The following is a 25328-nucleotide window of genomic DNA, read 5'->3' as shown; positions in this document are numbered from 1 at the left end:
CAGGGGGAGTTCAGCCACAATACATCGTCGCAGCTTATCCGGGGGGTGGCCCGCTTTTAGCCATCATGGCTCTTGACACGTGCAAGGAGCTTCCTCATGCTCACATCGAATAGCGAAGTCTGGTTGGCGTTGAAATATTCTAGACTCTGAATGATCGAGCCTCTTCCATAATGAATGGGACCTACCCAGAGGCTTCAGCTCTTGACGCTGGTAAGTTGATGGTGAAGCTGGAGACCCCTATACCTTTGCGACTAATCCCAATGCTTCTGGACAGTCGACTACGATGCTATAGACCACCTCAATCTTCTCTTCTCGCACCCATCCGCCATATCATCTATAAGCGAAGTCTCGAAATCACTACAGAACCACCAGAATGCGCTTTCGAACGACATAGCCACCCTCGAGACGAACCAGGCTTATGGATCCGACTCGAGCCTCGAGCGCATGCAGTCGGCGCAAGCTGAGCTAGCACAGCTATTTCGAAAGATCGAGACGGTGCGCTCGCGGGCGATCGAGACCGAACAGAACATCACGTCGATGACGGCCGACATAAAGAGACTCGATGGAACGAAGAAGAACCTCACGCTGAGCATGACGGCTCTCAAGAGGCTGCAGATGCTGACAACGGCTTATGAGCAGCTCAGGGGCTTGGCCAAGACGCGCCAGTATAGGGAGTGTGCAGGGCTCTTGCAGGCTGTTCTGCAGCTCATGAAACATTTCAACAGCTATCGCAGTATCGAGCAGATCGCGACGCTGAGCAGAGGTGTGGCCGAACTACAAAGGGAACTTCTTGAACAGGTCTGCGAAGATTTCGAAATGGCATTCACGAAAGGAGAAGTCAGCGCACGAAGAGGCACACTTGTTGAAGCATGTCTAGTCATGGATGCTCTTGGAGAATCTGCCAAGGCTCGCCTCATGAATTGGTATGTTAATACAGAGCTGCGAGAATACAGACAGGTGTTCCGCGGTAACGACGAAGCTGGAAGTCTGGACAACATTGGGCGGCGATATGCCTGGTTCAAACGAATGATGAAGACTCACGATGACGAACACGCCATGATCTTCCCTCCGCACTGGAGGGCTAATGAGACATTGGCAGCAGCATTCTGTGACGGTACTCGAGATGATTTCAAGGGCATTTTGGAACGAAGCATGCGACGAACAGACGGCAACAAGATCGATGTCAATCTACTGTTGAGTTGTCTTCAGGAGACACTCGATTTTGAGCAGAGCCTGGAGAAGCGATTCGCGACTTCATCAAGAGCAAGCATTGACACGCTCAGCTCTGTTGAGGAGAAGGCTCATAGCTTCCACGGGTTGATCTCAGTTGCATTCGAACCATACTTGAGTTTGTGGGTTGAGTCACAAGACAAACAACTGGCAGCCATGATACCCAAGTACCGCAGTCAACCGCTCATACCGCCTGATGATGAGTTCTCACCACAAGCTGTTATCGCCTCGGCGATTGAGTTGTTTCACTTTTACAAACTCACGCTGTCACAATGCGCGAAGTTATCTACAAGCGAGCGTCTTCTTGATCTGGCCAAGATATTGGCTAAGTATCTCGATGAATATGCTCAGCAGGTTCTGCTACACATATTACAGTCCGGTGGACCTCAAGGGCCACCACTCCAGGATGTTGTGCTTGTGTTGAATACAGCAGATTTTTGGCACATTAATACTAATCAGCTGGAGGAAAGCATCAAGAAACGCATTGATAGTGAGCTTGTTCCTAAAGTGGACTTGTCTTCACAATCGGATGCCTTTCTTGGTGTAGCGAGTGCTTCTGTTCTGGCTCTTGTTCGCGCGGTCGAGCTTGACTGTGAAGGCGTCTGGCGGGAGATGAGGAATACCAATTGGAGCACAATGGAGAGCGTCGGTGATCAGAGTTCATACGTGGGAGAGCTGGTAAAACATGCTGATGGGAAAGCCGCCGAGATATTGGCTATTATCTCGAAGCAACAGTATGCCAGAGCCTTCTGTGACAACTTGGTGGAGCATTTGGCGACGGGGTACGTTACTAGCATTATCCAATGCCGACCGATATCCGAAGTTGGCGCCGAGCAGGTATGTTACTTGAGTTGTCCGAGTCATGTTGTATGCTGACAAGTGGATTTGTAGATGTTACTTGACAAATATGTTCTCACCAAAGCCTTTGAGAAGCTGCCTATGCATCATGCATCGTTCTCTGGGCATGAAACTCCACCATCGAGTTTTGTGCGAAGGGTTCAGCATTGCATGAATAGACTTGACCCATTGCTCAAGACACTCCAAGTTCGGCCATCACCACCGGAAGGTTTGGTACAGGCGTATTTGATCCATATTGCGGATAGGTCAGATACAAACTTCAAGAAGATCCTCGATCTGAAGGGTGTTCGGAAAGCGGATCATGCTCATCTGATAGAGCTCTTTGGCATTCACCGCGATAGCACACCCAATGATAAACTGGTAGCCAGCTCACCATTTCTCACGCCTCTCATGACTACCCCAAGCTTGGGTAACACAGTCCCGCTTGGAGTGATGAACCCATCGGTCGCAGCGGCTGTAAGTCCACGGTTTGAGGCGGGATCACTAGGTGAGAAGCTTCTCAGCGCAGCAAGAGACATCAGTCAGAGTAGCACGAGCACTGCGGCACAAACAGGGCTCGAGAAGGCTACGATAAATGAGAACTTGCGGAACTTTGGCAAGTTCTTCAAGAGAGATATTGGATCATTAGGAGCGAGGTTTGGAAAGCGAGATGGTAGTGTTGGTGCTGAGGAGGGACGATAGAGTGTAGATTACGGATATCTAGATTAAATAATCGTGTCATATGTCATGTTTCTACGGATGCCGAGTTACGAGCTATCTACGGTCTACTAGTGCTAATTGTTCGGAGCCTTATCCCTGGTTATCATGAGGAATCAATTAAACCTCCGTCGGCACCTCATCTCGCAAACATCCGAAATACTTGCCACATTCGGTAATAGACGGATTAGTCATGGCCTGTTAGATCTGCAGATTGATAAAGAGAAACAGCGGGTGTTGGAAAAGTCAAATCAAGTCATCCATCACCTTCTAAGCCCGTCCTGAGCGCCTCAACAAGTGACAACTCCACTAGCCGGGCTTATAAATCCTTCTATCCAATCACATCTTCTCTCTCCATCTCCATTGTCAAAATTGATTCCATCTCCTGTCTGCACTTGCAATGCATTAATCCCCACATTCACCACGTTTCTCTACCTCTTCCAAGCTATTCTCTCAGGGTTCATCCGCCGAAACCGCTCTATTTTTTACCGCCCCTCAACCGTACCTACTACCTAGCGACTCAGTCCATACTTTGCTAGTGGCGTTTTCGTCTTCGATCCATCCATATTAAAAGAATCGCGACAGCCCACCTTTTCTTTCTCACCTGTAATTCCCCTCCAACACCGCCAAACTGTTCTCCTCAACGTTTAAACGCGTTACTCTTCGTTCCAGCGCTGGTCTTTCGATTGCGGCAGCGGCGACTACTTTTCAGAAAACTACGAGAAAACCGACTGTAGATTTTGGTGTTAGAAAGATGCATAGCAAGGTTGTCAGTATGTGCTTGTCCATGCCCATGCCCTCGTGCTTATTGCCCCTCCCATCATGAACCCCTCCTCCAAAATTTACAGGTCTGACGAGAATTATTAGTTATCGGCTCAGGGCCTGCTGCCCACACAGCTGCTGTCTACTTGGCGCGAGCTGAGTTGAAGCGTAAGTTACACTTGTTCTACAGAACCCGCGGATCCAGACTGACACTATATAGCCGTTCTCTATGAGGGCTTCATGGCCAATGGCATCGCGGCTGGTGGTCAATTGACCACTACCACCGAGGTTGAGAACTTCCCCGGTTTCCCCAAGGGTATCATGGGCGGCGAGTTGATGGTAATTACGCCTTTGCTTCTTGCTCGGCAATTCTGAGTAACTAACACAACGCCCAGGACAACATGCGAGCCCAGTCCGAGCGCTTTGGCACAGAAATTGTCACCGACACAGTCACCACCCTCGATCTCTCCTCCCGCCCCTTCAAGTACAGCACCGAGTTCTCCCCCGAGGAGACACACACTGCCGACTCCGTTATCATCGCCACCGGCGCCTCGGCGCGTCGTCTTAACCTCCCCGGTGAGGACAAGTACTGGCAGAACGGTGTCTCGGCCTGCGCTGTCTGCGACGGAGCCGTCCCCATCTTCCGCAACAAGCCTCTCTTCGTTATCGGCGGTGGTGATTCTGCCGCTGAGGAGGCTACTTTCCTCACCAAGTACGCCAGCCACGTTACCGTCCTCGTCCGTCGCGATGTCCTCCGTGCCAGCCGAACCATGGCCAACCGTCTCCTCAACCACCCCAAGGTCACCGTCAAGTTCAACAGCGGTGCCACTGAGATCCGAGGTGGTGAGGATGGTCTCATGAGCCACCTCGTTGTCAAGAACAACAAGACCGGAGAGGAGGAGGTCCACGAGGCCAACGGTCTCTTCTACGCCATCGGTCACGACCCCGCCACTACTCTTGTCAAGGGCCAGGTTGACATGGACGAGGATGGCTACATTAAGACCGTCCCCGGCACCACATACACCAACGTCGAGGGTGTCTTTGCCGCTGGTGATGTCCAGGACAAGCGATACCGACAGGCCATCACCAGTGCCGGTACCGGATGCATGGCTGCTCTCGAGGCCGAGAAGTTCCTCGCTGACCATGAGGATGACCAGCGAGCTGACGACCGACCCTACCCCAACTAAAAAAAAAAAAAAAAAGAATAGACATAGACACCTAAAAATCATAAAATATATAGACTTGCGCCATTTTAGACGGGATATAGATATCTACATAAAGAGCAGGAGCAGTCGAGACTTTCAATCTAATCCACTTCACGTTTGCATGATATACAGAAAGTTCCGAACCAGAGTCTCTTTAATCTTTATCATTACTTGTGATCAATGTATTCATAAACAACACAAGATCTCTCAAACAACTTTTATCTGCCAAACCTGGGACAACAGCATCGTTATGTCATCCTGGCTGGGTAATGGTATAATTTATTTTCTTCTTTACTCTCGCCACAGGAGAGTAGGGGGTGTAATCTCGGTACCCTTGAGTTTCTCCAGACCCTCACCACCCTGAGAAATGTTAGCTTCACGTGCTTCATGAATATCATGGGGTTTCACTTACGTAGCTGATGAGAGGGGACACCTCAACACCGACATCGGCTTTGTCACCAACGACAATGGCACCAGCAGCCTCGACCCAGCGCTTGCCCTGGGTCATGATATCAGCCTTGCTGGTATCGGGGTCATCCTCGCCAGTGCCAGGAGCGTTCTTGAGGGGAGAGAACTCGTCCTCACGCTTGACCTCGAGCGAGGCAAACTTATCCAGGGTCAGGAAGGGGAAGACATCAAAGACGAACTGCTCGAGCTTGATGCCATTTGGCTTCTCGGGCTTGACGGTCTCGCCGCTTTGAAGATCAGTAGAGGGGATCTTCTTGCGGGCGATGTGGTGGGGGAGCTTGTGAGCCCACTGAGGAATAGAGTCGAGGAAGCGGAACGAGTAGTAGTGGTTGACAATGTTGGCAGCACGGAATCGAAGGAGATCGGACTGCTTGGGGTCAAGCTCCTCAGCAGTGGCCTTGTCGATCTCGGAGTACTCAACAACATCAGGCTTGCCGTTCTTGGAGAGAATCAGACCGACGGACTCAGTAGCGTTGCGCTTACGGACAACCTTGGTAGCAATGTCGACGTCAAGGGCGGCAGAGAAACCAATGAAGACGGGGTCGGCGACCCTGACAAGGCAGTTGTCAACGCAGTAGGCGTGGATGTGCTGAATACCGCGCTTTCGCATATCATCAACAACACCAGAAATGACAAGAGCCTGGTAGAGGCCACCGTTTCCATCAGGGGCAACAGCAACCTTGCCCTTGGTCTCGAGAAGGATCTTGCCATCGTTGGAAATGCAAGGCAGAACACCCTGCTCGAAGATCTTGACGTTGTCCTTGCTCAGGCCAAAGTAGTTGTTCTCCTGGAAGAACTTCTCGGTAGGGCCACGAGTAGGACCGCTGGTCATGACATACCAGGGAACAATAGGGCTGGAGCCAGCAGACTTCTTGGCAGCAAGCTCCTGAACCTTGGCAATTCGCTCACCCTGGAGTTGGAAGAGAGATTTGTGAGATGGCAGGCCAATGTCGTAGCAACCCTTGGGGGCAGAGCTACCAAGACGAGTACCCTGACCGCCAGCCATGAGGACAACGGCGACCTGACCCTTGGAGATGAGGTCAAGACCGGAGTCGTACCACTTGGAGATATCATCGGCACTGGAGTCGAGAATGCTAGCGGTAGCAGATTCGGGGAGAGGCTCGAGGCGATCGGGCTCATCGCTGGTCTTGGGAGGGTTCAAGGCGCGGTGTGTAATGTCGTTGATGTGGGCGGGGTCGAAGCCAGAAAGCTGCTGGTACAGAGTTCCTCGCTCGGCCGATGAGAGAGAGTCGTAGAAGGTGAAGACTTGCTCTTGGCCGGCCTTTGTGTACTTCTCCTTGAGCTCCTTGAGAGCCTCGGGAGTGGGCTCGGCCGGGGCATCGTTGGACTTGCCAAGATGAAGAGCCTGCTTGATGGCCTCCATTGTGATGTAAGCGTATGTGAGTTTGGAGAGAGTTGCGGTGAGGGCGATTGGAAGCTCAAAGACGAATGTCTAGAAACTTCACAGAGGCAGAGTATTAAAAAGGTGAAGCGGGTTGGAATTGAAGAAGAAAGAAAAGAGGAATGAGCTAGGGAACTAAGATGGGGGTGGGCAGAGTTGAGATCTAAATACGAATTGGAGGAAGTCGATCTCGGAGAGACCCTTACAGAGCAGCCCGCAACTTTCCTCTGCTTCTCTCCCGTCGTCCCTGACGTCTTCGGTCTTACCTTAACTTCCCTAGCAACTAAGACGCCTCTTAGCTTACCTGGTTGCTACGCTCTTACCTTACTTGTAACACCGTTTACCTCACCGTAAGTAAGGTACAATGCTTGAAGCTCCTCCCACGCCGCCAACGCCAACCAAACGCTGATGCCCCTCAGCTGCCCCGCCTACTCAAGGTCCAATTGAGCTTGGTCCGCCAATTAGAGTGGGGGAATCGGCGGCTGAGGGACCCCACCGATCCTGCCTCATGCTTGCAAGCTGGTGCTGATGCAGCGGTTTTGCTGAGAGGGCTATAGCGCCCATGCTGTTACGCTGCCACCTCCTATTGGATTTTATGATAACTGATGCGTACGTAAGCTCAGCAAATTGTACAGTCAGAGTTTATATTCAAGATCTGGAAAATCAAAGAACAGATTTATAACGGTTGTAAAGGCTGATCTCGTATTTGTCGATACTATCACGGGATCCGCGATGTTCACGAAAAGGAAAAATGATCCAGATTTTCATCAGGGACCTGCAGGGTTCGTAATCGTCAACTTGTCATGTCTCATAACCCGACCATGACATTGAGGTCTATAGCTCAGACACGGATGGACAGGGCTGTTTTGTGTGGCTGTGGCGGCTGACATTAGATCTCAGGTGCTGAAAATAGCACTCTTGGCCAGTAGGCCAGGTCCTGGGTCACCTTGGTTACGACAAAAGCCGTTCACTATTGCCTACTGGTAATACTTTGAAGAAAATGCAATCAGGCCTCGATATCTAAAGACAGCGAGGATGTGTGGTGAATTATAGAGGTATTTTAATTTAGGAACAAATATATTGGTGCAGACTCTTGGGCGCGGATTTTAAGCTGGCACCTGTTATCAGGCCCCTAATTTGCTGTCGGACCCAAAACGCCTGTTCCTCACTCTAGAGGCTCTTCAGATCTGGCTGCCTGTGGCGAATGTCCCAGAACAATCTTCACGCTGTTCCGCCACATTATCTTGTAGAACAGGTGCCTGAAGTTATCAAGTGATAGATTCATAGATTCATACAAACGGTGCATGGATCTCCGAGGAGTATCAGTATTTGACTATAAATTCGTTGTTCTATCACGCTCCTTGGATTGTCTCATCAATCCCCGGCTGGCAAACACCCAGACCCTCCCATACTCCCACTTACACCAACAAACTAGTCACAATGTCGAAAAGCAACGCTGCCCAAGAGGCCACTATCCAAGATCCTGTAGGTGACGATGGTGTCAAAGATGAGCAGGCCATCTCAAGTTCGCCTCTTCAGCCAGCAACCTTCAAGGGACGTCTTCAAATGAGTGACTTCATGTTCAAATCAAACAAACCTTCAGATGGCCAGACTTCCCCTATACGAAGATCACCAAGATTCACAAATCCCACCACTTCAACCTCAATCTCATCCGCTTCAGTCGCCATAACGAAGCGGAGTAAAAAGCGAGACGCTGAAGACAAAGATAATGAGGTCAAGCCAAAGAAAAAGAGAGCACGCCAGGCTTCTGGATATGCACCTCCCTCGACATACGCACATCTCAATGGCCTACCCGATGCCATCGCCTCGAATCTTCTCGTTCTCTTCATCGGTCTAAATCCTGGTATACAGACAGCACGGACTGGTCATGCATACGCTCATCCGTCCAACCTGTTTTGGAAACTTCTGTACTCAAGCGGCCTTACACCACGTCTCTGCAGTCCAACCGAAGATCGTCAACTCCCTGAACTCTACTCCATGGGATTCACCAATATTGTCGCCCGACCCAGTCGCAATGGTTCCGAGCTTAGCAAGCAGGAGATGGACGAGGGCGTCGAAATTCTTCACGAGAAGTGCCGCAAGTACCGTCCTGAGTCTGTATGTGTTGTTGGCAAGAGCATCTGGGAAAGTATCTGGCGTGTAAGACATGGCAAACCCGTTGGAAAGGCCTTCAAGTATGGCTGGCAGGACGAATCGGAGAATATGGGAGTTATTGAGGGCGAATGGGAGGGGTCCAAAGTGTTTGTCTCGAGCAGCACAAGTGGCCTTGCTGCGACCTTATCACCAACGGAAAAAGAACGTATATGGGCAGAAATAGGAACGTGGGCTCAGAAACGGAGAGCTGAGAGGGAGCTTGAGGCAAAAGAAGACAACAAATAGACCATTGATAGTGTATAGTACATAAGAGATAAGATATTTGCTCTTTTCTACAGACAATTCACTACAGCAGTTGATTGCACAGCTTATTCCTATCATACCCATCTAGAATGAACTTTTGCCATACCAGGCCCTTCTCAGATTTCAGTTTGTAAGTACATCTTCTCCCCAACTCCGTTACGCCAGAAGCCAAAGCGCCTAGAGCCCGGCCTTTTACTTGCATCGCTTCTCAACCACATTAGGTCCATTCTCCTCATACTCCTTTCGCGAAATCCACATCTGGTGGAAAGTGCCCAAACTAGCGAGAATGCTACCGCCGATCCAGGCGCCGAAGCGTCGCTCACTTGTGAGACCTGCCGCGTGAATCTTGATCTTGAGTCCGGGATACATGGCCATCAACTCGTTGTTCAGACGATCATTGAATCCGTTGATCAAACTGGTGCTGCCAGTTACGACGACGTTGGCAAGTAGGTTGCCCCGAAGATCGACGTCAACTGCGCTCAAAGCAGAGCGGATGAGCTCGGGGATGGTTTGCGCCTTGGTAAGTTGTTCAGAATCGGAGGTATGATATCCGGCCGTCTCATCAAACATGCCCTCTGTCACGCGGAATCGCTGCTCGCGCCACATCTGGTTATAACCATCAGGCATTTCAAATACCCGGCCGGGTTGCGTCTTAACGTAATCCTCATTGCCGGAAACACTGTAACGACCGGGGCCTCGCCAGACTTCTACTACTGACTCCTTGAACTCCGTCAACACACGCTCTTCCTCATATGCGCGGAATGAATCGTTGATCTGGAAAGGGAAGTGTCGTAGTCGGACCGAAGGAGGTGCCAGGGCGTCGACAGGTGTCTTGTTCTCAATCATGAATGTGGGTGTCAGGTCGACTTTGGGCTCTGATGTTTCAAAGAGCTTTCGAATCTGAGAAGAGAGCCAGATACCACCAACAGGGGACTTCTGAATAGATCGCTTCAGCACCATACCATCGTGAATAGCTGTGACCGAGGTGTTGGCACCGCCCACGTCAATAACTAGTGAGGTAGCCTTGCCAGCGGCGAATGCTGCCAATACAGGAGTGCGACTCAGCCAGAAGGCAGGGCAACCCCAGTTCTCCATGATGATCTCAATAGCCTTCTCACGAGCCTTGGGTGTATTCCAAGGAGCTTCGGTAATTAGGAGGGGATTCTCACCCAAGGGCTTCTCGACTGATTCGGCAGCCTCGGCGTCGTCCATTGTCACATCGCCCTCTCCATCTTGGCCTTCTGCCTTGGGGTCGTCGTTTAGACCGTTCTTGGAGGGAGGTGTTTGTCGTTCGGGTTGCAAGCGCTTAACAAGCATGTTCTCCCAAATTCGAGCAGCAACATCCCAGTCCTCCACCACACTATCCTTGTTCATGTAGTTGCGGACTTCGTAGTCGGGACGAGGGATGAGGCACTCATCGCCAAATAGGTCTTTAGGGTTGTCGCCGGTTGTGTGACCGTAAAACGATGGGAGGATAGACTTAGGAACATCTTCACCAGCGAAGCCAGCTCGAGTATAGCAGTATCCAGGATCGAGAACGAGGGCAGAAACCTCATCTATATAAACACATGTTAGTGGAGATCTTTGGCGGGCTGACGCGACATGGGGAGCTAGAGCTGCGCGTACCTCCTCCATAGATGTCGGTGGGCTGCATAGATGTGGGAAGGGGCTGTTGAGCCATGATTGATGTTTTATGGATGAGAGTCGCTATTCGGAGATGGTGGAGGCTCGTTGAACGATCCGGCGCAAATTGTCGCGGAATTGGTGGAGTTGCGCCAGACCAAGTGATTGATGGATGTTCGCGTTGGAACAAATTTCAGCCTTGAGTGGTTGGTAAGGGAGCATACGCCACACGTTGCCGAGGCTGCGGTGTGGCGGTCATGGACCCACCAATAGGTAGCCGGATTATTTTCGGCGAACCGGCTCTCTTTAAATTTTCGCAGCTCTGCTCCAAAAGGCTTCTCTTTTTTCTTCATACATGGAGCGAGAGTTCCATGTTACCATCATGATTGTAAGTACACACATTCTTCTCAATTATCTCTATTCCCTTTGCCTATATGATGAATTCGCATACTCGCTTCAGAACCGCTGCGATTGACACGGCTTGCTGTGGTTGATTTAAACTGCCAATTTTCTGACTCTAGTGCAACGCATTTCTTTCATCTCTCAGTAATGAGTTATTGAGGCATTGCTAACCCAATTGATAGAAGACATGATGTCTGTACGGTACTTACGACAGGCCGGTCGGCCTTTAATACAGTCGATCTCTCAAACCACAAGTGCCCGTTGCTCACATGCACTCAGCTGTGGCAATTCCTCAAGGACATTATGGGGTTCACAAACCGTGGCATACAGGAGGTCCCTAGCTACTTCGGCTGCTAGGAGCCAGGATGGCATGGAGGGATACTCGTCTTTCAAGCAACAGCGCCGAACTGAGCTCTGGGCGGAGAAAGAAAACGAGGATCCTCTCTTCGAAGAGACGCATCCTCGCCTCGTACACCACGCAGAGCGTAAATCGGTGCCTGAGTTTCATGAGGCTTTTCGAGATGCTCTTGACGATACCAAGGATATCAGCGTTTGTGGCCGAGTTCGATCCAAGCGCGTCGTCGGAAAGAATCTCATCTTTCTCGACATCGTGAATGAGTTCGAGCGTCTGCAGGTCATGCTCAACAGGGCAAAATGCATGGTAGAAGAGGAGGAAAGGAAATTGAAGTTCGCAATGTTCAGAAATTTAATAGAAGTGGGCGACCACATATGTAGGATCCCTAATGTTTATCCTGTTATATCCCAGATGCTTACAGTCTGGCAGCTGTCGTTGGTATACCGGTCCGTACTAAGGCCGGCGAACTCACCATGGAGGCCAAGGCTTTGCCTGAGCTTCTGTCTCCTACCATGGAGCAGATCCCAGAGAAGCTCACCGATCCCAAGACGAGAATGCAAGAACGTCATGTTGATATGTTGGTGAATCGACAAGCGATTGATGTACTCCGACTACGCGCCGAGATCACCAAGCACATGCGTGATTATTTCCACTCAAGAAAGTTCCTCGAGTTCCAGACACCCATTCTTGCTGAAAACGCCGGCGGTGCTGTGGCCCGCCCTTTTGTTACGAGAGCCACTGAGTTCAAGGATAGAGATCTCGCCTTACGCATTGCACCCGAGCTATGGCTCAAGCGTCTCGTCATTGGAGGTGTCGACAAGGTCTTTGAGATTGGACCTTCGTTCCGTAATGAGGGTGTTGACGCGACACATAACCCTGAGTTTACTATGTGTGAGTTCTACAGCGCCTATAGTAACTTGGAGGACTTGATCAACCAGACCGAAGAGATTCTCTGCAGCCTTGCCCAACACTCCCAGGACCTCATCTCTACCCAACTCACATCTCTGCCTTCCATCGACATGAAACAGTTCGTGCGACCTTTCAAGCGGGTCGAGTTTGTTCCCGCACTACAAGAAGCCCTTGGGCTTCGTCTGCCCAAGCTCTCATCTCCAGATGCCTTACCCGAACTCCTTGCTATCTTGAAGCTTGCTGGTATCAAGGTGCCGGGCGAGGTGCCTACCTCGCTGGCCAAGCTTCTTGATCGTCTAGCTGCCGTCTACCTGGAACCTATGTCATTTACGGAGCCTATCCTTATCATGAACCACCCCGCCTGTATGTCACCTCTGGCGAAGAGCTTCCTTTGTCCACAAACGCTTCAGTTAGTATCTGCTCGAGCAGAACTTTTCATCGGTGGTCGTGAATTGGCCAACATGTACGAAGAGGAGAACGACCCCGAAGCTCAGAAGCGTAAGCTACTCGACCACCGAAACCTCGTCAACAAGGATGACGGGAGCATTGCTATTGAATATAATGAGACACCTGAAGGCGAAGCAGCTGTTGAGGAAGCGCTGGATGAGCCTTTTGAAGACGAGGACGGCGACGCTGCTCCCCTGGATCAAAGTTATGTTAAGGCTCTCGACTATGGCCTGCCCCCTACTGGCGGCTGGGGATGTGGTGTTGAGCGTATGGTCATGCTGTTCTCGGGCGCCAACCGTATCAGTGACTGCCTAAGCTTTGGCACGATAAGAAATGTTGTTGGACTTTCAGCAGCAGAGGAGAACAAAACAAGCTCTGAAGAAGAGAAGATACCTGAAGAAGATACAAAGGCGAGTTCCGAGAGCTCATAAGTCTGAAAGACTCAACGATTAGTAGACCCTAATCATCACGATGATGTATGAATGACGGGATTGTATAATACTGTAACAGTGGCTATACCCTAGACAGTTGTATAGAACAATAGATGATATATCACCTTCATCTAGACTACCTATCTAGACTTAGCAAGAATGATAAGATGGCAACACAAGTGGTTTTATGTTGGACCAGTTATGGAACAATTCTTAACTGGTATCTTAATATATATGTACAAAAGAATAGATATCAAACATCCAAGTCAAGCCAACAGCAAACATATCCAACTCAGGTCTCTCACTTTCACACAGAAATAGACAGCTGGAACAGGCTGCTTCCCTTCTTAGGAGAAGACATGGTCTTGATCCAGTCCCTCACAGTCTCATCACTCAAAGATGATCCAAAGTCAAAGCTATCATCCAACTGCTTGATAGCGACGCTCGACGTACGCTCACAGAACACAACGGCAACCTTGATGTACTTATCGGCAGGACGCTTGAAGTAATCAGAGCTTCCAGCGCCGTTTGTCAAGTGGAATGTGCTCTTGCACTTATCATCGCCAGTAGCGAGAACCTCGTAGATGTCGACCTCACCACAGCCTGTCTTCCAGCAGCTGCATCCGCTGTACTGGCCAGTTCGGGGAATGCGGCCGTTGAGAGCCCAGAGGGCGGGCATGTCGCCGTTGAAGCCGGTGTTGCCATCGAAGGGCATCCTGAAGTTGAAGAGGAAGATCTTGTTTGAGCCGGAGAAGCCCTCTGTGAGGGGGTTAGTGAGTGTGATATATAGGTTGGAGAGATAACATACTGTAGGCAACATCAGGGACACGAGAGTAACCGCAGCTCTCGTCACACTTTTCAGAGCTGAAGATGGAGAATTCTTTGTTGGAAGGGATGAACACGTCCTTCAGAATCTTGGGAGAAGAGGAGCCACCGTTTCCGTTGGCGTTGAGGTAAGACAGGGAGTTACCCCAGGTGCTATACTCAGTCAGTATAAAGGCATATTAAAGAGTGTACAGAAACTCACTTGTCAAAGACTCCAGAGCCCTCACCACCATAGTTACCCATGAAGATAACATTATCAGCTACACGTCGCTGGGCGTTGTAGTAAGCAGTACGCTTCCAGTGTCCACCAGGAGTAGCAGTGTATTCCTTTGACTTTGAGGTAGCCTTGCTCTTGACCTTGTCAACCTTGCTCTTGATCTTGTCCAGTCCAGGCAAGGGATCAGCCTTCAGTTTCAATGGCTTCTTCTCATCGACGACGTTCTTCACAGCGTCGGTAGGGGCAGCAGGAATATCAACGGGGGCAGCTTGAGTAGCAGGGCTTCCGTTATAGGTGTTCTCCCAGGATACGACTTGTCCGTCGATAGTGGCTGTGACCCAGTCCCCACGCTTCTTCTTGCGCTGTTCGTGAAAATGGCGATGGCCGTGGAGGTGAGGAGAGGGAGCAGAGTCGCGCTTCTTCTCGTTGGAGCCGAGGTTATAGACTGCGAACTCTTTGAGGTTGAAGGGTCCTCGAATGTGGACAGACAGCTATGTTTTGTTATTTTATGCTGTGTTATAGTTGAGTGACGGCCAACTTACATCCTCACTCAGAGGTCCGAGAGCACCATCATAAGAAACGGGCTCCTGATCACAAGATCCATCATCTCCCATTTTCGTAACAGCCTTGAAGCTTCCACTGCTGGAGAATCCCTCATAAAGAATCTGATCAATAACGCCGCAGAACCAGTTTCCGCCTTCGTTGACGGCGCTGCCAGAGCATTGCTGCGTAAGGGCCGAGGCGAGGCCAGTGTAGGCCAGAATAGAAAGATTAGTGACCTTCATGGTGGCAAGCCCCTAATCTATTCAGTCCGAGTGACTACAGATATTTTGAGGCTTATTCTCGAATTGTTGAGATCGTCAAGATAGACAATTGCAAGGAGTGTTTCGGTGAATGTCTTCAAAGAGTGGACTCGAAAGACAGCAGAGATTCCAACAGATTTTAAGGAGTGACTAGAAGTAAAGACAAAAGAGTGTATAGTTCAAAAAGCAAGAAATGCCGAAAATGAAGGACTGATATGTTTCAGTACCAACCTCTAGGAGGAACTCAAAGGAAGAGGAGGATTTCCATCCTTCTGTGGGGAGATGGTGATATTAAAGAGGATCCAAGTAACACAACTACTACTCTGCTGCAGGACTCAAAGGGGTAAAAGAGCCCAGCGTCTCCTTCAAGTCTGGGCAGCAGATCTCAATTCTGGTCCTGGCACAACCAAGCCTGGCTACTAGCTAATAGTGCAGTACAAAGATGGCCAAGATAGGTTGGTGGTGTATTTGTTTCAGGCTACGAGGGGACTCTAGAGCCTTGGCCAATTACAGGCGTCAGATGACTTATTGAGAGTGGTTAATAAAGGGAACGGCCTGGCCATGCTGCTTTGGGAAGTTGAGGGCATCACAAAGAGCCACGCTTTGGCGTGTGGATGATGGCGCAGCGGTCTTGGCTTTGGGCCGGTCTCTTGTTTTGGGCTGTAGGGCCAAGATGCTTGATTAGACGCCGAGACGCCATATGAAATTACATTTCTCATGCAACAGTTGTCTCTACTCAGCGAGTTTCCATCGTGACAACAAGTCTGTGTGATACAAGTGATGGCCTCATGGATATCAACGAATATCACACAACCAAGTCATAGTTCAGGGCATCAACTAACAAATGATCAACATTAATCGAAACAAAAAAGGCTGGTAGTAGAAAGTGGGTGTGGTCAATTCCCCTGCAACACCAAGAAAGGCCAACGCTTGTCTAATCTTGGCTTCTCTTGGCGTGTGTCCCCTAATTTATTTTTGACTCGTAATCGTCACCATGAACAATGAGGATGATGAGAATGCTTTTGTTGAAGAAGAAAGTCGGTCTCTGGAATGTCCACGTGCTGCTTGACTCGAGGTATTCTTTTTAGTACATCTCCAGCCCCCTCAAATATGGGCGATTGTTATGTCACATTTAAATAGTGGAGATGAGTCTATCACTATTTCACATGAACAATGCTGAAAGACGTCAGTCAGTTTTTTGGATACAATTGTTGAGTTAGTAGCAAAACTGTTCAGATGCAGTTCTTTGTTAAACAAGAAGGCATTAGTTTGAGCCCTAGCTGATATCAACTTACTCGCTGTTGAATCGCGTCTCATTGGATCTGTATGGCCTCAGTTAAGCCACGCCTATGCTAAACAACTCATCAGTACTCGGCAAGTTAATGCGCCATGTTGGATATTTCGGTCCTTTTCAGTAATGAGATTGTGCGTTTCCGTCAATACATTCATGAAAAAGGCGGGAGTTCCATGAGAAAATTTCTCTCTATCACATTATTTTGAGACATTTTATGCCTGATGCGGAACTAGCTACATGTAAAACTGAGCCTTCAAACTTGACTTGCAAGCCTAAGGCTTTTTGCTTTTATGATCTTCAGACCTGAAGATGCCATCGCTCTATATCCGTAAATGATCATGCTTTTCCATATGCAAATTTATCCAGACCAGAGTCATTGTCCCTAGTCATCGAAACCACCCCATTCTCCATCATCACCGCTGTCCTCATTCGCTTGTAATTTCCTCTTCTTGCTACCCTCGATAGCACCACGGCGGTTGTTCTCCTTCCGTCTCTCATAGCCACTCTTAGACGTGATCTTGGCCTTATTTCCACTTCGTCGCGCTTCCACACCTCGCTCCTTGAGCTTCTTGCGGTCTGCCTTGCCGACATTAGGCAGAGCATCTAGGAGCCACTTTTGCACCCCAGCCTCATCTCCTGTTTTGCCAGCCTGCTTCTCGCTTACAGCGATAACATTTGCGACCATCTTGACGAAGGGAATGTCCTCCTTGGTGTAGAACGTGACTGCCACGCCACCTTCGCGACCTGCTCGGCCGGTTCGTCCTGCACGGTGGACGTAACCGGCGCTGGAGCCGGGGACATCATAGTTGACAACACCGTTGACACCAGCAAAGTCTACACCTCGGGCCAGCACGTCTGTTGTGATCAGGACCCAGATGTCTCCAGCGCGGAACTTGCGCATGATGGCAGATCGAGCAGAGTCGGTGAGACCACTGTGAAGGGCAGCAATTCTTGATGCACCACCAGCTTCAAGAGGAATGTCGTATTGTAGTTCCTCGTGCAAAGCACTCGCTCGGTCAATGGTTTGTGTAAAGACCAAGAAGGGAGGTCGCAGAGGAGGACCCGAATCATCAGCGGCCGTAGGGTGTAGTAGCTGGCGCAATGCGAGTAGTTTACCCTGCTCAGTCGCAGTGTAGATAAGCTTGTGAGCAATGTTTGGCACAGCTGTGTCCTTGAGGCCGACGACTAGTCGTACAAAGGGCTTCGGTGTGACATCCAGCGACTGTGCCCTCGAAGTCAACTTCTCTGTAACCATGGACTCAATGTTTGATCCCATGGTAGCAGACCAAAATGACACCCTCAGGTCGGGGTTTGTGCACGCTGTCCAGTCAGCCATCATGGCTTCTCGGAAAAGAGGATCAAGCAAAACATCCGCCTCGTCCAATATTAAGTCTCTCACAGTAGGCAGAACCTTTTGTGTGCTGGGTGGCCCCGAAGTGAGAAACTTTAGTAGCAGGAAGGGTGTGGTGACCAGAATGTCAGCCTTTGTGATTTGCTTGGGCTTGTCGTCTGCTTTGTTCTCATCTTCGTCCTCAGAATCGGACTCTTTGTCTTCTTCATCTTCAGAACCATCTTCTGCCATATCCACTTGCTTGGCTGAAAGTTGGGTGTGCTTCTTCATCGAAACGACCTTAAGTCCTGTTCCTTGAGCAAGCTTCTGTCCTTCACTGACGATTTGGTGTACCAATTCCCGGGTTGGTGCAACAATAACCGCCTCGAGTTCGTGAATATCGCTGAGGTTTTGCTGCGAGCGCCTGCGCAGGATGTTGTTGATAGCGGGAATCAAGAAACTAATAGTCTTTCCGCTTCCTGTAGGAGCGATTGCGAGGAAATCAACTCCTGCTTCCAGTCCATCTTCGTCTTTCAGGGCAGCCTGAGGGTGTACGAGAAGAGGCAGACTGCCCATCTGAACTTCGGTAGGAACCCGGTATCCTTGGAACACAAGGTTGTCGGCGACCTTGTTTGAAAGACCGTAGGCATTGCGCAGCTCGCCAAAAGAGTCCAAAGGCTGTGGGAAAAGCTGCTTCTTTCCATCCTTCTTCACTTCGACGGCCGCCTTCTTCTTTTTCTTGCTCTTCTTGACCTTGGACTGATCCTCTGTTTTTGAGAGGAGCGTAATTTTTAGTCGATGCGATCGTAGCAGCTGGCGACACTCGTCTTCACTCAACAATCGAGACGGCCGTGTAGGTTTCGGCACTTGAACGGGCTCCTCTGTCTTAACAGCTGCCTTGGCTACAGGCTCTGGCTTGGGGGCAAAGAAGTCGACTTCGGGGAGCTCATCGTGAGCTTCGGGTTCGGGCTCATTCTTTGTTCGCTTTCGCTTCTGGCCCCGGACCTGATCATGGTAGAGCTGTGGGTTTGTAGATGTACCAGCAGAGGGAAGCTTCTGCTGAGCATTGCTGGAGTTTTGGCTGTTCCTCTGGGTCTTTTTGGTTCCACGGGATAGAACCTTGAGGATATCCATGGTGAAGGGAGTGCGCTACAATGCGTGGTTGAGCAGCGAGCTTGGGTTGGAGATCGAATGTGAAGAAAAGTGCTAACAACTGAGAATTGGATTCAGAAATTTTGGTGGATCCATGTTGGCTTGACGGAAATCATAGCGGATAGTGGGGGGTGGGGAGACCAGAAGTGGCTGGTGGATGACAGCAGCCACAGTCGGAGCACCGCCACAACCGTTGAGATCCGCTAAAAGTTACCGTACGTTAGTGTTAGTGGGCGCTATGGTTCAGTAAATCCCCGACCCGAGATGCGATAGGAATTTGTTAGCAACTGCACACTTTTTGAGCATCAGGAACGCTCATGGATGATGCTTTATGGGGGATCATCTCATCCAATGAAATGCTTAGTCTGTACAGTAAAACATGATCGATTAGTGTCGATCTCCGTCATAATCTTATCCAACTTTTTTGCTGCAAGCATGAGCAAGATGCATCCCAAGGTTGACGTCACTCTAGCTGCCGGGATAGCCAGCAATCAGGATTTGGAACTCACAAGTATTTCTGCTTCTTTTCTGTATTTCATGTCTTGCATTCCCCATTTTCATTTTGACCTGCATTGTCACTCTTGCATCTAAAAGCAGATCAGATCTTCAAATCAGTACATATCACTACAACACAGACAGCCGCCATCATGCCGACTATGCTTGGTCTCACCAACGATCGCTCGCCTCATGGGCTTAACGCTGAAGAGAGCAAATTCGGTGGCCCCTCTAGCCAAAGAGGCATGGAGCTTACCCCGCGCCAACAAAATGGTAGCATTGTTTCCGGCATCGAAGGCTCCGACTTCTTCAACGGCGGTGGCAAGCAAAAGGAGCACGACGCAGATGAGGAATCAGATGAGGAGAACCTCAAGACCATCAAGGGCCGTAACCTCTCTGCCGTCAAGGAGATGGAGACTCTTCTCTGGCGTGCCCTCTGCGACAAGCCCAAGACTGCTCTCAAGTACATCGCCAAGGACGCCGTCATGTCAAACCGCTTCCTCTTCGGCGACCCAGTCCCCCGCACTGCTGACTCTGATCCCTCTCTAGAGGAAGAGATCAAGCACTGTGAGGAGTGGCTCGCCTATAAGATGCACGACCCCCAGCCCGTCGAGATTGGCCTCATGGCTGCTGCCATTGGCTACAAGGTCACCCTATTCCGCCAACTTGACCAAGGAGATGGCAACTTTGGTATGCAGACCGTTCAAGCTACATGCTCGAGCTCCTGGAGGCAACTTGCTAGTGGAGATTGGGAGCTTACTAGTATGTTTGCTGGTTAAACGGATTGATGATTTGGATGGTTGCATGATTGCATGAAATGGATCGGCGTTAATGATGAATGGAGTATTGGTTGGTGATTCGTGCCTAAAGGAGCTACATCATAAATATGAATAACAGGTTACTTCCGCATAAAGTTGCTATGTAAAATCTTTTGTCATTCTTTTAGTTGACTCTCTCACCTTTATGGCAACGACAGAGGGGATGACCTATGGTGCTGTTTACACAATATGAGGTAAACAAGAAGGCTTTTATCATGTGACAAACAACGCTTTATCCTTAATTTCACTAATATAAGCTTCTTGAGACCTTTATGTCAAACCACGCTTTAACTTTAATACTCATAGCCGTCTCTAAACCCCAGCTCTCGAGAACCTGGGACTGAAGACCGATGATCACACATCAACCTAAGTGGCCCAACGCCTTGGACCAAGGCTTTCAATAATCATCTCGAAAGTCGGATCTCCATCCCCATTGCGTAGAGTTTTATTTGTCAATTCCTCAATAAGTCTTCTGAATCTCTGCTTTAGCACATCAAATCTCTGCTCAGTACGAGCTGTCCGTCGATATGCCAAATCTTCTCCTCCAACAGTACACTCGAGGGAGATAGCTACACCGCTATGTTTTTCGAAATGTGTCTCTTCTAGAATATCTTCAAGCGACATGCTAAAGAAGCTTTGTGATGGACACCATTGGAACGTCGAGTTCTAATCGGTACGGTAGACTGTGTAGTCGATAGCGAATAGGCGGTCAGCTGCGCATGCTGTGATAATAGAGTTGGGGGATGTGCGGGCACTGGCAGTTGGATATTGGCCGTAATAATCTTCGTGTACGTAAAAAGCAAATGCGTCTTCAATTGCTGGCTCCTGATACTCGAAGGGAGACCCTTTGTCCTCAACAGAACGACATACTTCATCGTCAATGGGCTCTGGTATTGGGGAATCAGGACTGTCCCCAAGGTCTGACTGACCATCTTGACTTCCTATATTCTCTGTGATTAGAGCATTATTCGATTTCAACTGATCAACTTGGGAATTCGAGATTGATTGCCCTGTAATCTTTGGTGGTTCTGCCTTGCTGTCCAAAGCTTCGATCGGAGAGGAGATAGGATGATCTTGACCTTGGGCATGGTCACTCTCTGAAGTTACCTTGTGACTCACGGCACCAACAGTAAATGGAGTTTTACTTTCTGTAGAGTTGGATGAAGAACTGGGGTGAGGTGCCGCTGGATCGTCCTTATTGATAGTATTATCCAAAGCCATGTCGAGTGCCTCTTCCGTGCTACCACGAGACAATGACGATGACTGATCGCGGCTGTCAGATCCTTTGCGGCCTTTTGGGCTCTTTTCCGACTATTAGTAGATAAGTTAGCGCCAAATGAAGTAAAATTGCAATGGCTCAATGAGCTGGGCATACAATTGGATCAATACCACAGCCGCTATCCATGTCAGAATCTCCCGCGGTATCTGCCTGTTCGAGAAGAGTGTGCCTTAAGGGGTCATTCGAGATGGGAGCAAGACATGGACAGGATTTGCTTCTTTTGATGAAGTTTTGGTTTGGGTCAGAAGAACTATCCATGGTTTTGCGGTGGTGCTTGGCTTGAAACTGTCCTAGCGATGTTGTCTCGAGAATATGCGCTTGATCTCTGTATCTTCCGAAGAGTACTTTATGATGATTAAAAGAAAGTAGCCTTGCTCTTACTAGTGATTGTTTGTGTTGTAGAAAATATCGTCTTGTGATGTAAGGACGAAGGCTGGGTACTCAGAAACGATTTTAATAGCAAAGCTTCAGTATGTACCTGCGGGCCAGGAGTGTGTACCTATGGTACTTACCTTGAGGTATAAGGCATCTCAAGACAATGGAGGCGAGTTGGTCCTTTGGGAGGTGCTACTGCCACCTCGAGTCGAGCTTCAAAGTTTGCGAAGGAAAGAAGGTCACACAAGTTGTTCATGTCACGACAGAGCCATTACTAATATTGAGCAGCCCTTGGGGACAAGAATATCTCAGTCTTTGAACCAGGGCGCCATGGAATAACGAATACATATACTTAGCCAAAAGGCCCCCTAAACTTATTAAAAGCTTATCCAAGTCTTTTTGTTCCTTATGATTGAAGTCTTATGTTTCCTTGCCACGTCTGAGCACCTTTCTATGGTGCCCTGAAGAGATAGACTGAGACAGCTGGACACAGCTGAAACTAAGACTCTATCAATGTATCAATTCTCTAGCATAGTAATAGTAATATTATTTGAACTCATGGCTGTGTTAAGGCCCATGATTGTTCCAACGCCGAATGCCATGGCTCCCGTGCTCTTGCTGACGGTGAATGTGCTGGAGCACATCTATTCTCGTGGAAGATTTGCCGTGGAGACAGCTCTAATGGCTTCTGTCGAAAGTCCCAGCTGGCAGATCGCATCACCGTGGGTTCCAATAGCATCTTGACCGATCCAAGAGGGTTGTATCATGACCTTATCCAGATCATGCCGCGAATGACGGAATCCCAAGCTTGGGTGGCTGTAATCCCAAGAACGACGTCGAATGTTCCCCGTACTGTGATGATGACCGGCTCATCATCTTCAACTCTATAGTAGCGAAAGAGCATCGCCACATCTATCTGCCGCACCATGTTTCCATCGCTTTAAGCTCTCACATCTTCAGCGCTGCGGCTGCGGCGTCATGGAGCATGTTGCTAATATCTCAGGGACTCGAGGCCAGCACCAGAGTTTTGACACTTGTCAATCTTCTATCCACTTCATTCATCAATCCATCTCTTACGTAAATGTATTCTCAAATCACTCTCTAAGCGGCTCAATACTAATCTCATAGTCCAGCCGCTTTCCGTGATTTTTTACATCCCGCGTATCGCTCTCGATACAACGAAGAAACTGCTCACGAATGTTCCCAAAAACATCCTCGTTGTATAGATAAACTTGCCGGAGACAGAACTTGGGACCGTATTGGCGTATGCATAACCCTGTTATCATTTCTTTATGGCTCATGGGTAGAACTTCCACAAATTGCTTGAGGGTCATCGAGAAGAAGTCGACTGCTGAAATGTTGAAGGGGTCGCCGTGGCCACCATCATGAAAGGAAAAAGAGAATTGAATAGGAGTAGGAGTATCTTGAGTGTAACCACGGAGATGGGAGCTCAGTAAGCGCCTGGCCGCAGCTGTGTCATATGAGATACTCTTGGGCTCTTCAATGTCTCCCCCAGACATGGCAGTAGTATCTCTCTGAGAAAGTGGGGTAGATCCAAGCTTTACAGGCTGGTCTGTACCTGTCTTCTCTGTTCCATTTTCAGGAACATGAGTACTGCTATCCTCTCCAGTAGGTGGAACTACTCGTATCGCAGTTTTGAACCCACAGACGATCTCATCCGTGGTGCCCTTTTCTGTCTCTGGTGATAGCTCCTGGATGTCAATCGTCACTGACTCTTCACCCATTGGAGCAAAAGGCGCAGGAACAGATTTTCGATTTGTCCTCCGAGGGTCTTGTCTGGGAGGAACTGCTCGGGCGACTGATTCAAGCCGAACATTAGCATCTCGAGAGAACGGATCGGCGGTGAGTCCACGGAAACCGTTGGGGCGAGGGCTTTTTGTGCGCAACGGCGACGCTTCGGATTGTGATAGAGGCCTTTTGGTTGGCAGCACAGACTCTTCGGTGTCAGTGGAATGGCATTAGCATTGATTAAGAGAAGCCTTACGCTTATTGTTGAGGGTTGGCTAGGTGCATGAGTTGGCTCAGGGTGCACATGCTCATCCTGAACCACACTCTGTAGCGGTGTGACAGTATTCGAAGGCGAAGTTTGCCTCTGTACTGTTGGTCCAATCTCCTCGAGTGAAGGCAACTCTGGAGAGTCGGAAGGCTCTCTAAACCCGCCATATTAGCATAGATATCTACCACGTTTGTTGATACCAATAGCTCACCTCTTGAGGCCAGATTCACCAGATATCGGTGATGCTGGAGCATCAAATACTTGGTATTCGTAATCAGACTCATCGCTAGACAGATCAAGGGCAATAGGCTCGTCAGGCGCCCCCCCTCGCTCGAAGAGATTGGTACGCCTCTTTTCTTTGCGAACCTTTATATCGTGTGCTCTTCTGTTGTATAGCTGTCGAAAAAACAGCATCATCAATAATTTAATGATCCTGTACAGAATACCAACCCACTGTCAGTCACTCATCCGAGACACAGCACAAAAAAATACTAGGAGGATAGACTAACTGTTTGGAATCCTGTGAGAACCGGTACTTCTTGGTGTTTGCAGCAGAAGGCTCATCGGGCCAGAAACGAGGACCTTGGTTTTGTCTGACAAGGAAGTCCTTGACCATCCTGCGAAGCTTGTACTTGCATGGCTCGGACCACTCCAATATATCTTTCTCGTCGATTATCTTTTCTCGTAAGAAACTGTTCATGTGAACTCTACGAGCAACGTTGAACTCATTGAGTAGCGTCTTATCTGCAGAATCGCCAAACCCAAGCTCGCCGAGCAGGTGTTTCACCGAAGGCACGTCCTTGGTAGTCCTCGTGCGTGAGGAAAATAGAAAAGGCCCAGACCGACGGGCGGTTCCTTTCTTAATTGAGGTCATGATTGGATATAGAGGGCAATTCAAGGATTTACAGAGCAAGATTAAAAGAACGGACGGCAAAACGGGGTATTTAGATTAGAACCCCAGATTTTGATACCCCTGTCAGAGCCTCCGAGCATGGATCATGTTACAGTGGAAGTGTGGTTTTTTCACACATTACGGCCACTTGCAGCACGATCAGCGGGCCATTGCTGATAAGCAATGTAATGCCGGGGCCAAATCTTGCCCTTTTCTAAAAGTTGTAACGAAATATTACACTAGTCATGCACGTTGTGATGTTGGTTGTTAGCTGATGTCTCGCTTATTGTGCCTGGTGGTGTCGTAGATCAGGCGACGGATGTAGGTGTTTCCGATTTCCCAGGAAATGAATGCACTCTAATTATTATTGTAATAAATAATAATCTAGTATTGTTATATTATGGTGTGCAGATACTGCATTGTGTAATATTACATTATTGTTTAAAGATAAACCACACACTGGGCTTTACCCCTGCTTGCCCGGGCATGTTACCACAGTCCGCTCTCATCTTGTTCTGCAGCCACAATTTTGCTGTCGTTTAGTTTTCTCTTCTCTCCAACATCAAAAAGCACATCCGAAGTTATTTCCCTGTCTCTCAGTCCTTCACAGAAGGCCATTTACCCC

General features: G+C 49.2%; 11 protein-coding genes across 11 annotated transcripts; 5 read left to right on the top strand and 6 right to left on the bottom strand.

The window, feature by feature from the left end:
- The first annotated feature begins 71 nt into the window (after positions 1-71).
- Positions 72-3068, top strand: BKA55DRAFT_549197 (Vps53-like protein). The gene is made up of 3 exons (XM_046191185.1): positions 72-210; positions 275-2067; positions 2122-3068. Exons 1-3 carry the CDS (start codon positions 171-173, stop codon positions 2767-2769), a joined length of 2481 nt encoding a protein of 826 aa, XP_046056413.1. The 5' UTR covers positions 72-170; the 3' UTR covers positions 2770-3068.
- BKA55DRAFT_549195 (uncharacterized protein) lies at positions 3047-4751 on the top strand. Its single transcript, XM_046191184.1, has 4 exons — positions 3047-3557; positions 3652-3714; positions 3767-3885; positions 3942-4751. The coding sequence occupies exons 1-4, from the start codon at positions 3539-3541 to the stop codon at positions 4731-4733; spliced, it is 993 nt and encodes a 330-aa protein (XP_046056412.1). The 5' UTR covers positions 3047-3538; the 3' UTR covers positions 4734-4751.
- Positions 4752-5042: 291 nt separating this feature from the next.
- BKA55DRAFT_682730 (nucleotide-diphospho-sugar transferase) lies at positions 5043-6603 on the bottom strand (the record flags this gene model as incomplete). Its single annotated transcript, XM_046198398.1, has 2 exons — positions 5043-5111; positions 5164-6603. 2 exons carry the CDS (start codon positions 6601-6603, stop codon positions 5043-5045), a joined length of 1509 nt encoding a protein of 502 aa, XP_046056411.1.
- A 1211-nt stretch (positions 6604-7814) lies between these two features.
- On the top strand, positions 7815-9059 carry BKA55DRAFT_549192 (uracil-DNA glycosylase-like protein). Its single transcript, XM_046191183.1, has one exon. It carries the CDS (start codon positions 8062-8064, stop codon positions 9019-9021), a length of 960 nt encoding a protein of 319 aa, XP_046056410.1. The 5' UTR covers positions 7815-8061; the 3' UTR covers positions 9022-9059.
- A 172-nt stretch (positions 9060-9231) lies between these two features.
- Positions 9232-10720, bottom strand: BKA55DRAFT_682728 (actin family; the record flags this gene model as incomplete). Its single annotated transcript, XM_046198397.1, has 2 exons — positions 9232-10595; positions 10666-10720. The coding sequence occupies 2 exons, from the start codon at positions 10718-10720 to the stop codon at positions 9232-9234; spliced, it is 1419 nt and encodes a 472-aa protein (XP_046056409.1).
- Positions 10721-11022: 302 nt separating this feature from the next.
- Positions 11023-13206, top strand: BKA55DRAFT_658650 (uncharacterized protein; the record flags this gene model as incomplete). Its single annotated transcript, XM_046197524.1, has 2 exons — positions 11023-11795; positions 11831-13206. The coding sequence occupies exons 1-2, from the start codon at positions 11252-11254 to the stop codon at positions 13204-13206; spliced, it is 1920 nt and encodes a 639-aa protein (XP_046056408.1). The 5' UTR covers positions 11023-11251.
- Positions 13207-13251: 45 nt separating this feature from the next.
- Positions 13252-15513, bottom strand: BKA55DRAFT_17967 (putative TOS1-like glycosyl hydrolase-domain-containing protein). The gene is made up of 4 exons (XM_046185041.1): positions 14791-15513; positions 14234-14739; positions 14015-14184; positions 13252-13965 (listed from the first exon to the last, which is right to left on the bottom strand). The coding sequence occupies exons 1-4, from the start codon at positions 15031-15033 to the stop codon at positions 13514-13516; spliced, it is 1371 nt and encodes a 456-aa protein (XP_046056407.1). The 5' UTR covers positions 15034-15513; the 3' UTR covers positions 13252-13513.
- Positions 15514-16476: 963 nt separating this feature from the next.
- On the bottom strand, positions 16477-18401 carry BKA55DRAFT_549187 (P-loop containing nucleoside triphosphate hydrolase protein). The gene has a single exon (XM_046191182.1). It carries the CDS (start codon positions 18249-18251, stop codon positions 16728-16730), a length of 1524 nt encoding a protein of 507 aa, XP_046056406.1. The 5' UTR covers positions 18252-18401; the 3' UTR covers positions 16477-16727.
- Positions 18402-19100: 699 nt separating this feature from the next.
- Positions 19101-20411, top strand: BKA55DRAFT_549185 (uncharacterized protein). The gene has a single exon (XM_046191181.1). The coding sequence runs from the start codon at positions 19475-19477 to the stop codon at positions 20099-20101; it is 627 nt and encodes a 208-aa protein (XP_046056405.1). The 5' UTR covers positions 19101-19474; the 3' UTR covers positions 20102-20411.
- A 1-nt stretch (position 20412) lies between these two features.
- Positions 20413-21826, bottom strand: BKA55DRAFT_669550 (uncharacterized protein). The gene is made up of 2 exons (XM_046197944.1): positions 21516-21826; positions 20413-21451 (listed from the first exon to the last, which is right to left on the bottom strand). Exons 1-2 carry the CDS (start codon positions 21675-21677, stop codon positions 20807-20809), a joined length of 807 nt encoding a protein of 268 aa, XP_046056404.1. The 5' UTR covers positions 21678-21826; the 3' UTR covers positions 20413-20806.
- A 979-nt stretch (positions 21827-22805) lies between these two features.
- On the bottom strand, positions 22806-24812 carry BKA55DRAFT_17939 (uncharacterized protein). The gene is made up of 4 exons (XM_046185040.1): positions 24321-24812; positions 24023-24244; positions 23800-23965; positions 22806-23749 (listed from the first exon to the last, which is right to left on the bottom strand). Exons 1-4 carry the CDS (start codon positions 24683-24685, stop codon positions 22889-22891), a joined length of 1614 nt encoding a protein of 537 aa, XP_046056403.1. The 5' UTR covers positions 24686-24812; the 3' UTR covers positions 22806-22888.
- Between the last annotated feature and the right edge of the window lie 516 nt (positions 24813-25328).

The sequence above is a fragment of the Fusarium redolens genome (genome assembly GCF_020744475.1).
Source record: "Fusarium redolens strain MPI-CAGE-AT-0023 chromosome Unknown BKA55scaffold_1, whole genome shotgun sequence".
In the NCBI taxonomy this organism is placed as follows: domain Eukaryota; kingdom Fungi; phylum Ascomycota; class Sordariomycetes; order Hypocreales; family Nectriaceae; genus Fusarium; species Fusarium redolens.
This window is presented reverse-complemented; position numbering and strand designations above follow the sequence as displayed.

Excerpts from the sequence above, each read along its gene's own strand:
- BKA55DRAFT_549197 (XM_046191185.1), top strand. The coding sequence starts at position 171 with ATGAATGGGACCTACCCAGAGGCTTCAGCTCTTGACGCTG. Across the intron at positions 211-274 it reads GGCTTCAGCTCTTGACGCTG|TCGACTACGATGCTATAGAC; the intron begins GTAAGTTGATGG and ends GCTTCTGGACAG. Across the intron at positions 2,068-2,121 it reads CCGAAGTTGGCGCCGAGCAG|ATGTTACTTGACAAATATGT; the intron begins GTATGTTACTTG and ends GTGGATTTGTAG.
- BKA55DRAFT_549195 (XM_046191184.1), top strand. Across the intron at positions 3,715-3,766 it reads GGCGCGAGCTGAGTTGAAGC|CCGTTCTCTATGAGGGCTTC; the intron begins GTAAGTTACACT and ends GACACTATATAG. Across the intron at positions 3,886-3,941 it reads TCATGGGCGGCGAGTTGATG|GACAACATGCGAGCCCAGTC; the intron begins GTAATTACGCCT and ends CACAACGCCCAG.
- BKA55DRAFT_549192 (XM_046191183.1), top strand. The coding sequence starts at position 8,062 with ATGTCGAAAAGCAACGCTGCCCAAGAGGCCACTATCCAAGATCCTGTA.
- BKA55DRAFT_17967 (XM_046185041.1), bottom strand. The coding sequence starts at position 15,033 with ATGAAGGTCACTAATCTTTCTATTCTGGCCTACACTGGCCTCGCCTCG. Across the intron at positions 14,185-14,233 it reads GGCTCTGGAGTCTTTGACAA|CACCTGGGGTAACTCCCTGT; the intron begins GTGAGTTTCTGT and ends GACTGAGTATAG. Across the intron at positions 13,966-14,014 it reads TGTCCCTGATGTTGCCTACA|AGGGCTTCTCCGGCTCAAAC; the intron begins GTATGTTATCTC and ends ACCCCCTCACAG.
- BKA55DRAFT_549187 (XM_046191182.1), bottom strand. The coding sequence starts at position 18,251 with ATGGGCAGTCTGCCTCTTCTCGTACACCCTCAGGCTGCCCTGAAAGAC.
- BKA55DRAFT_549185 (XM_046191181.1), top strand. The coding sequence starts at position 19,475 with ATGCCGACTATGCTTGGTCTCACCAACGATCGCTCGCCTCATGGGCTT.
- BKA55DRAFT_669550 (XM_046197944.1), bottom strand. The coding sequence starts at position 21,677 with ATGGATAGTTCTTCTGACCCAAACCAAAACTTCATCAAAAGAAGCAAA. Across the intron at positions 21,452-21,515 it reads GCTGTGGTATTGATCCAATT|TCGGAAAAGAGCCCAAAAGG; the intron begins GTATGCCCAGCT and ends ATCTACTAATAG.
- BKA55DRAFT_17939 (XM_046185040.1), bottom strand. The coding sequence starts at position 24,685 with ATGACCTCAATTAAGAAAGGAACCGCCCGTCGGTCTGGGCCTTTTCTA. Across the intron at positions 24,245-24,320 it reads TTCTCACAGGATTCCAAACA|GATCATTAAATTATTGATGA; the intron begins GTTAGTCTATCC and ends TATTCTGTACAG. Across the intron at positions 23,750-23,799 it reads GCCAACCCTCAACAATAAGC|TCTGTGCTGCCAACCAAAAG; the intron begins GTAAGGCTTCTC and ends GACACCGAAGAG.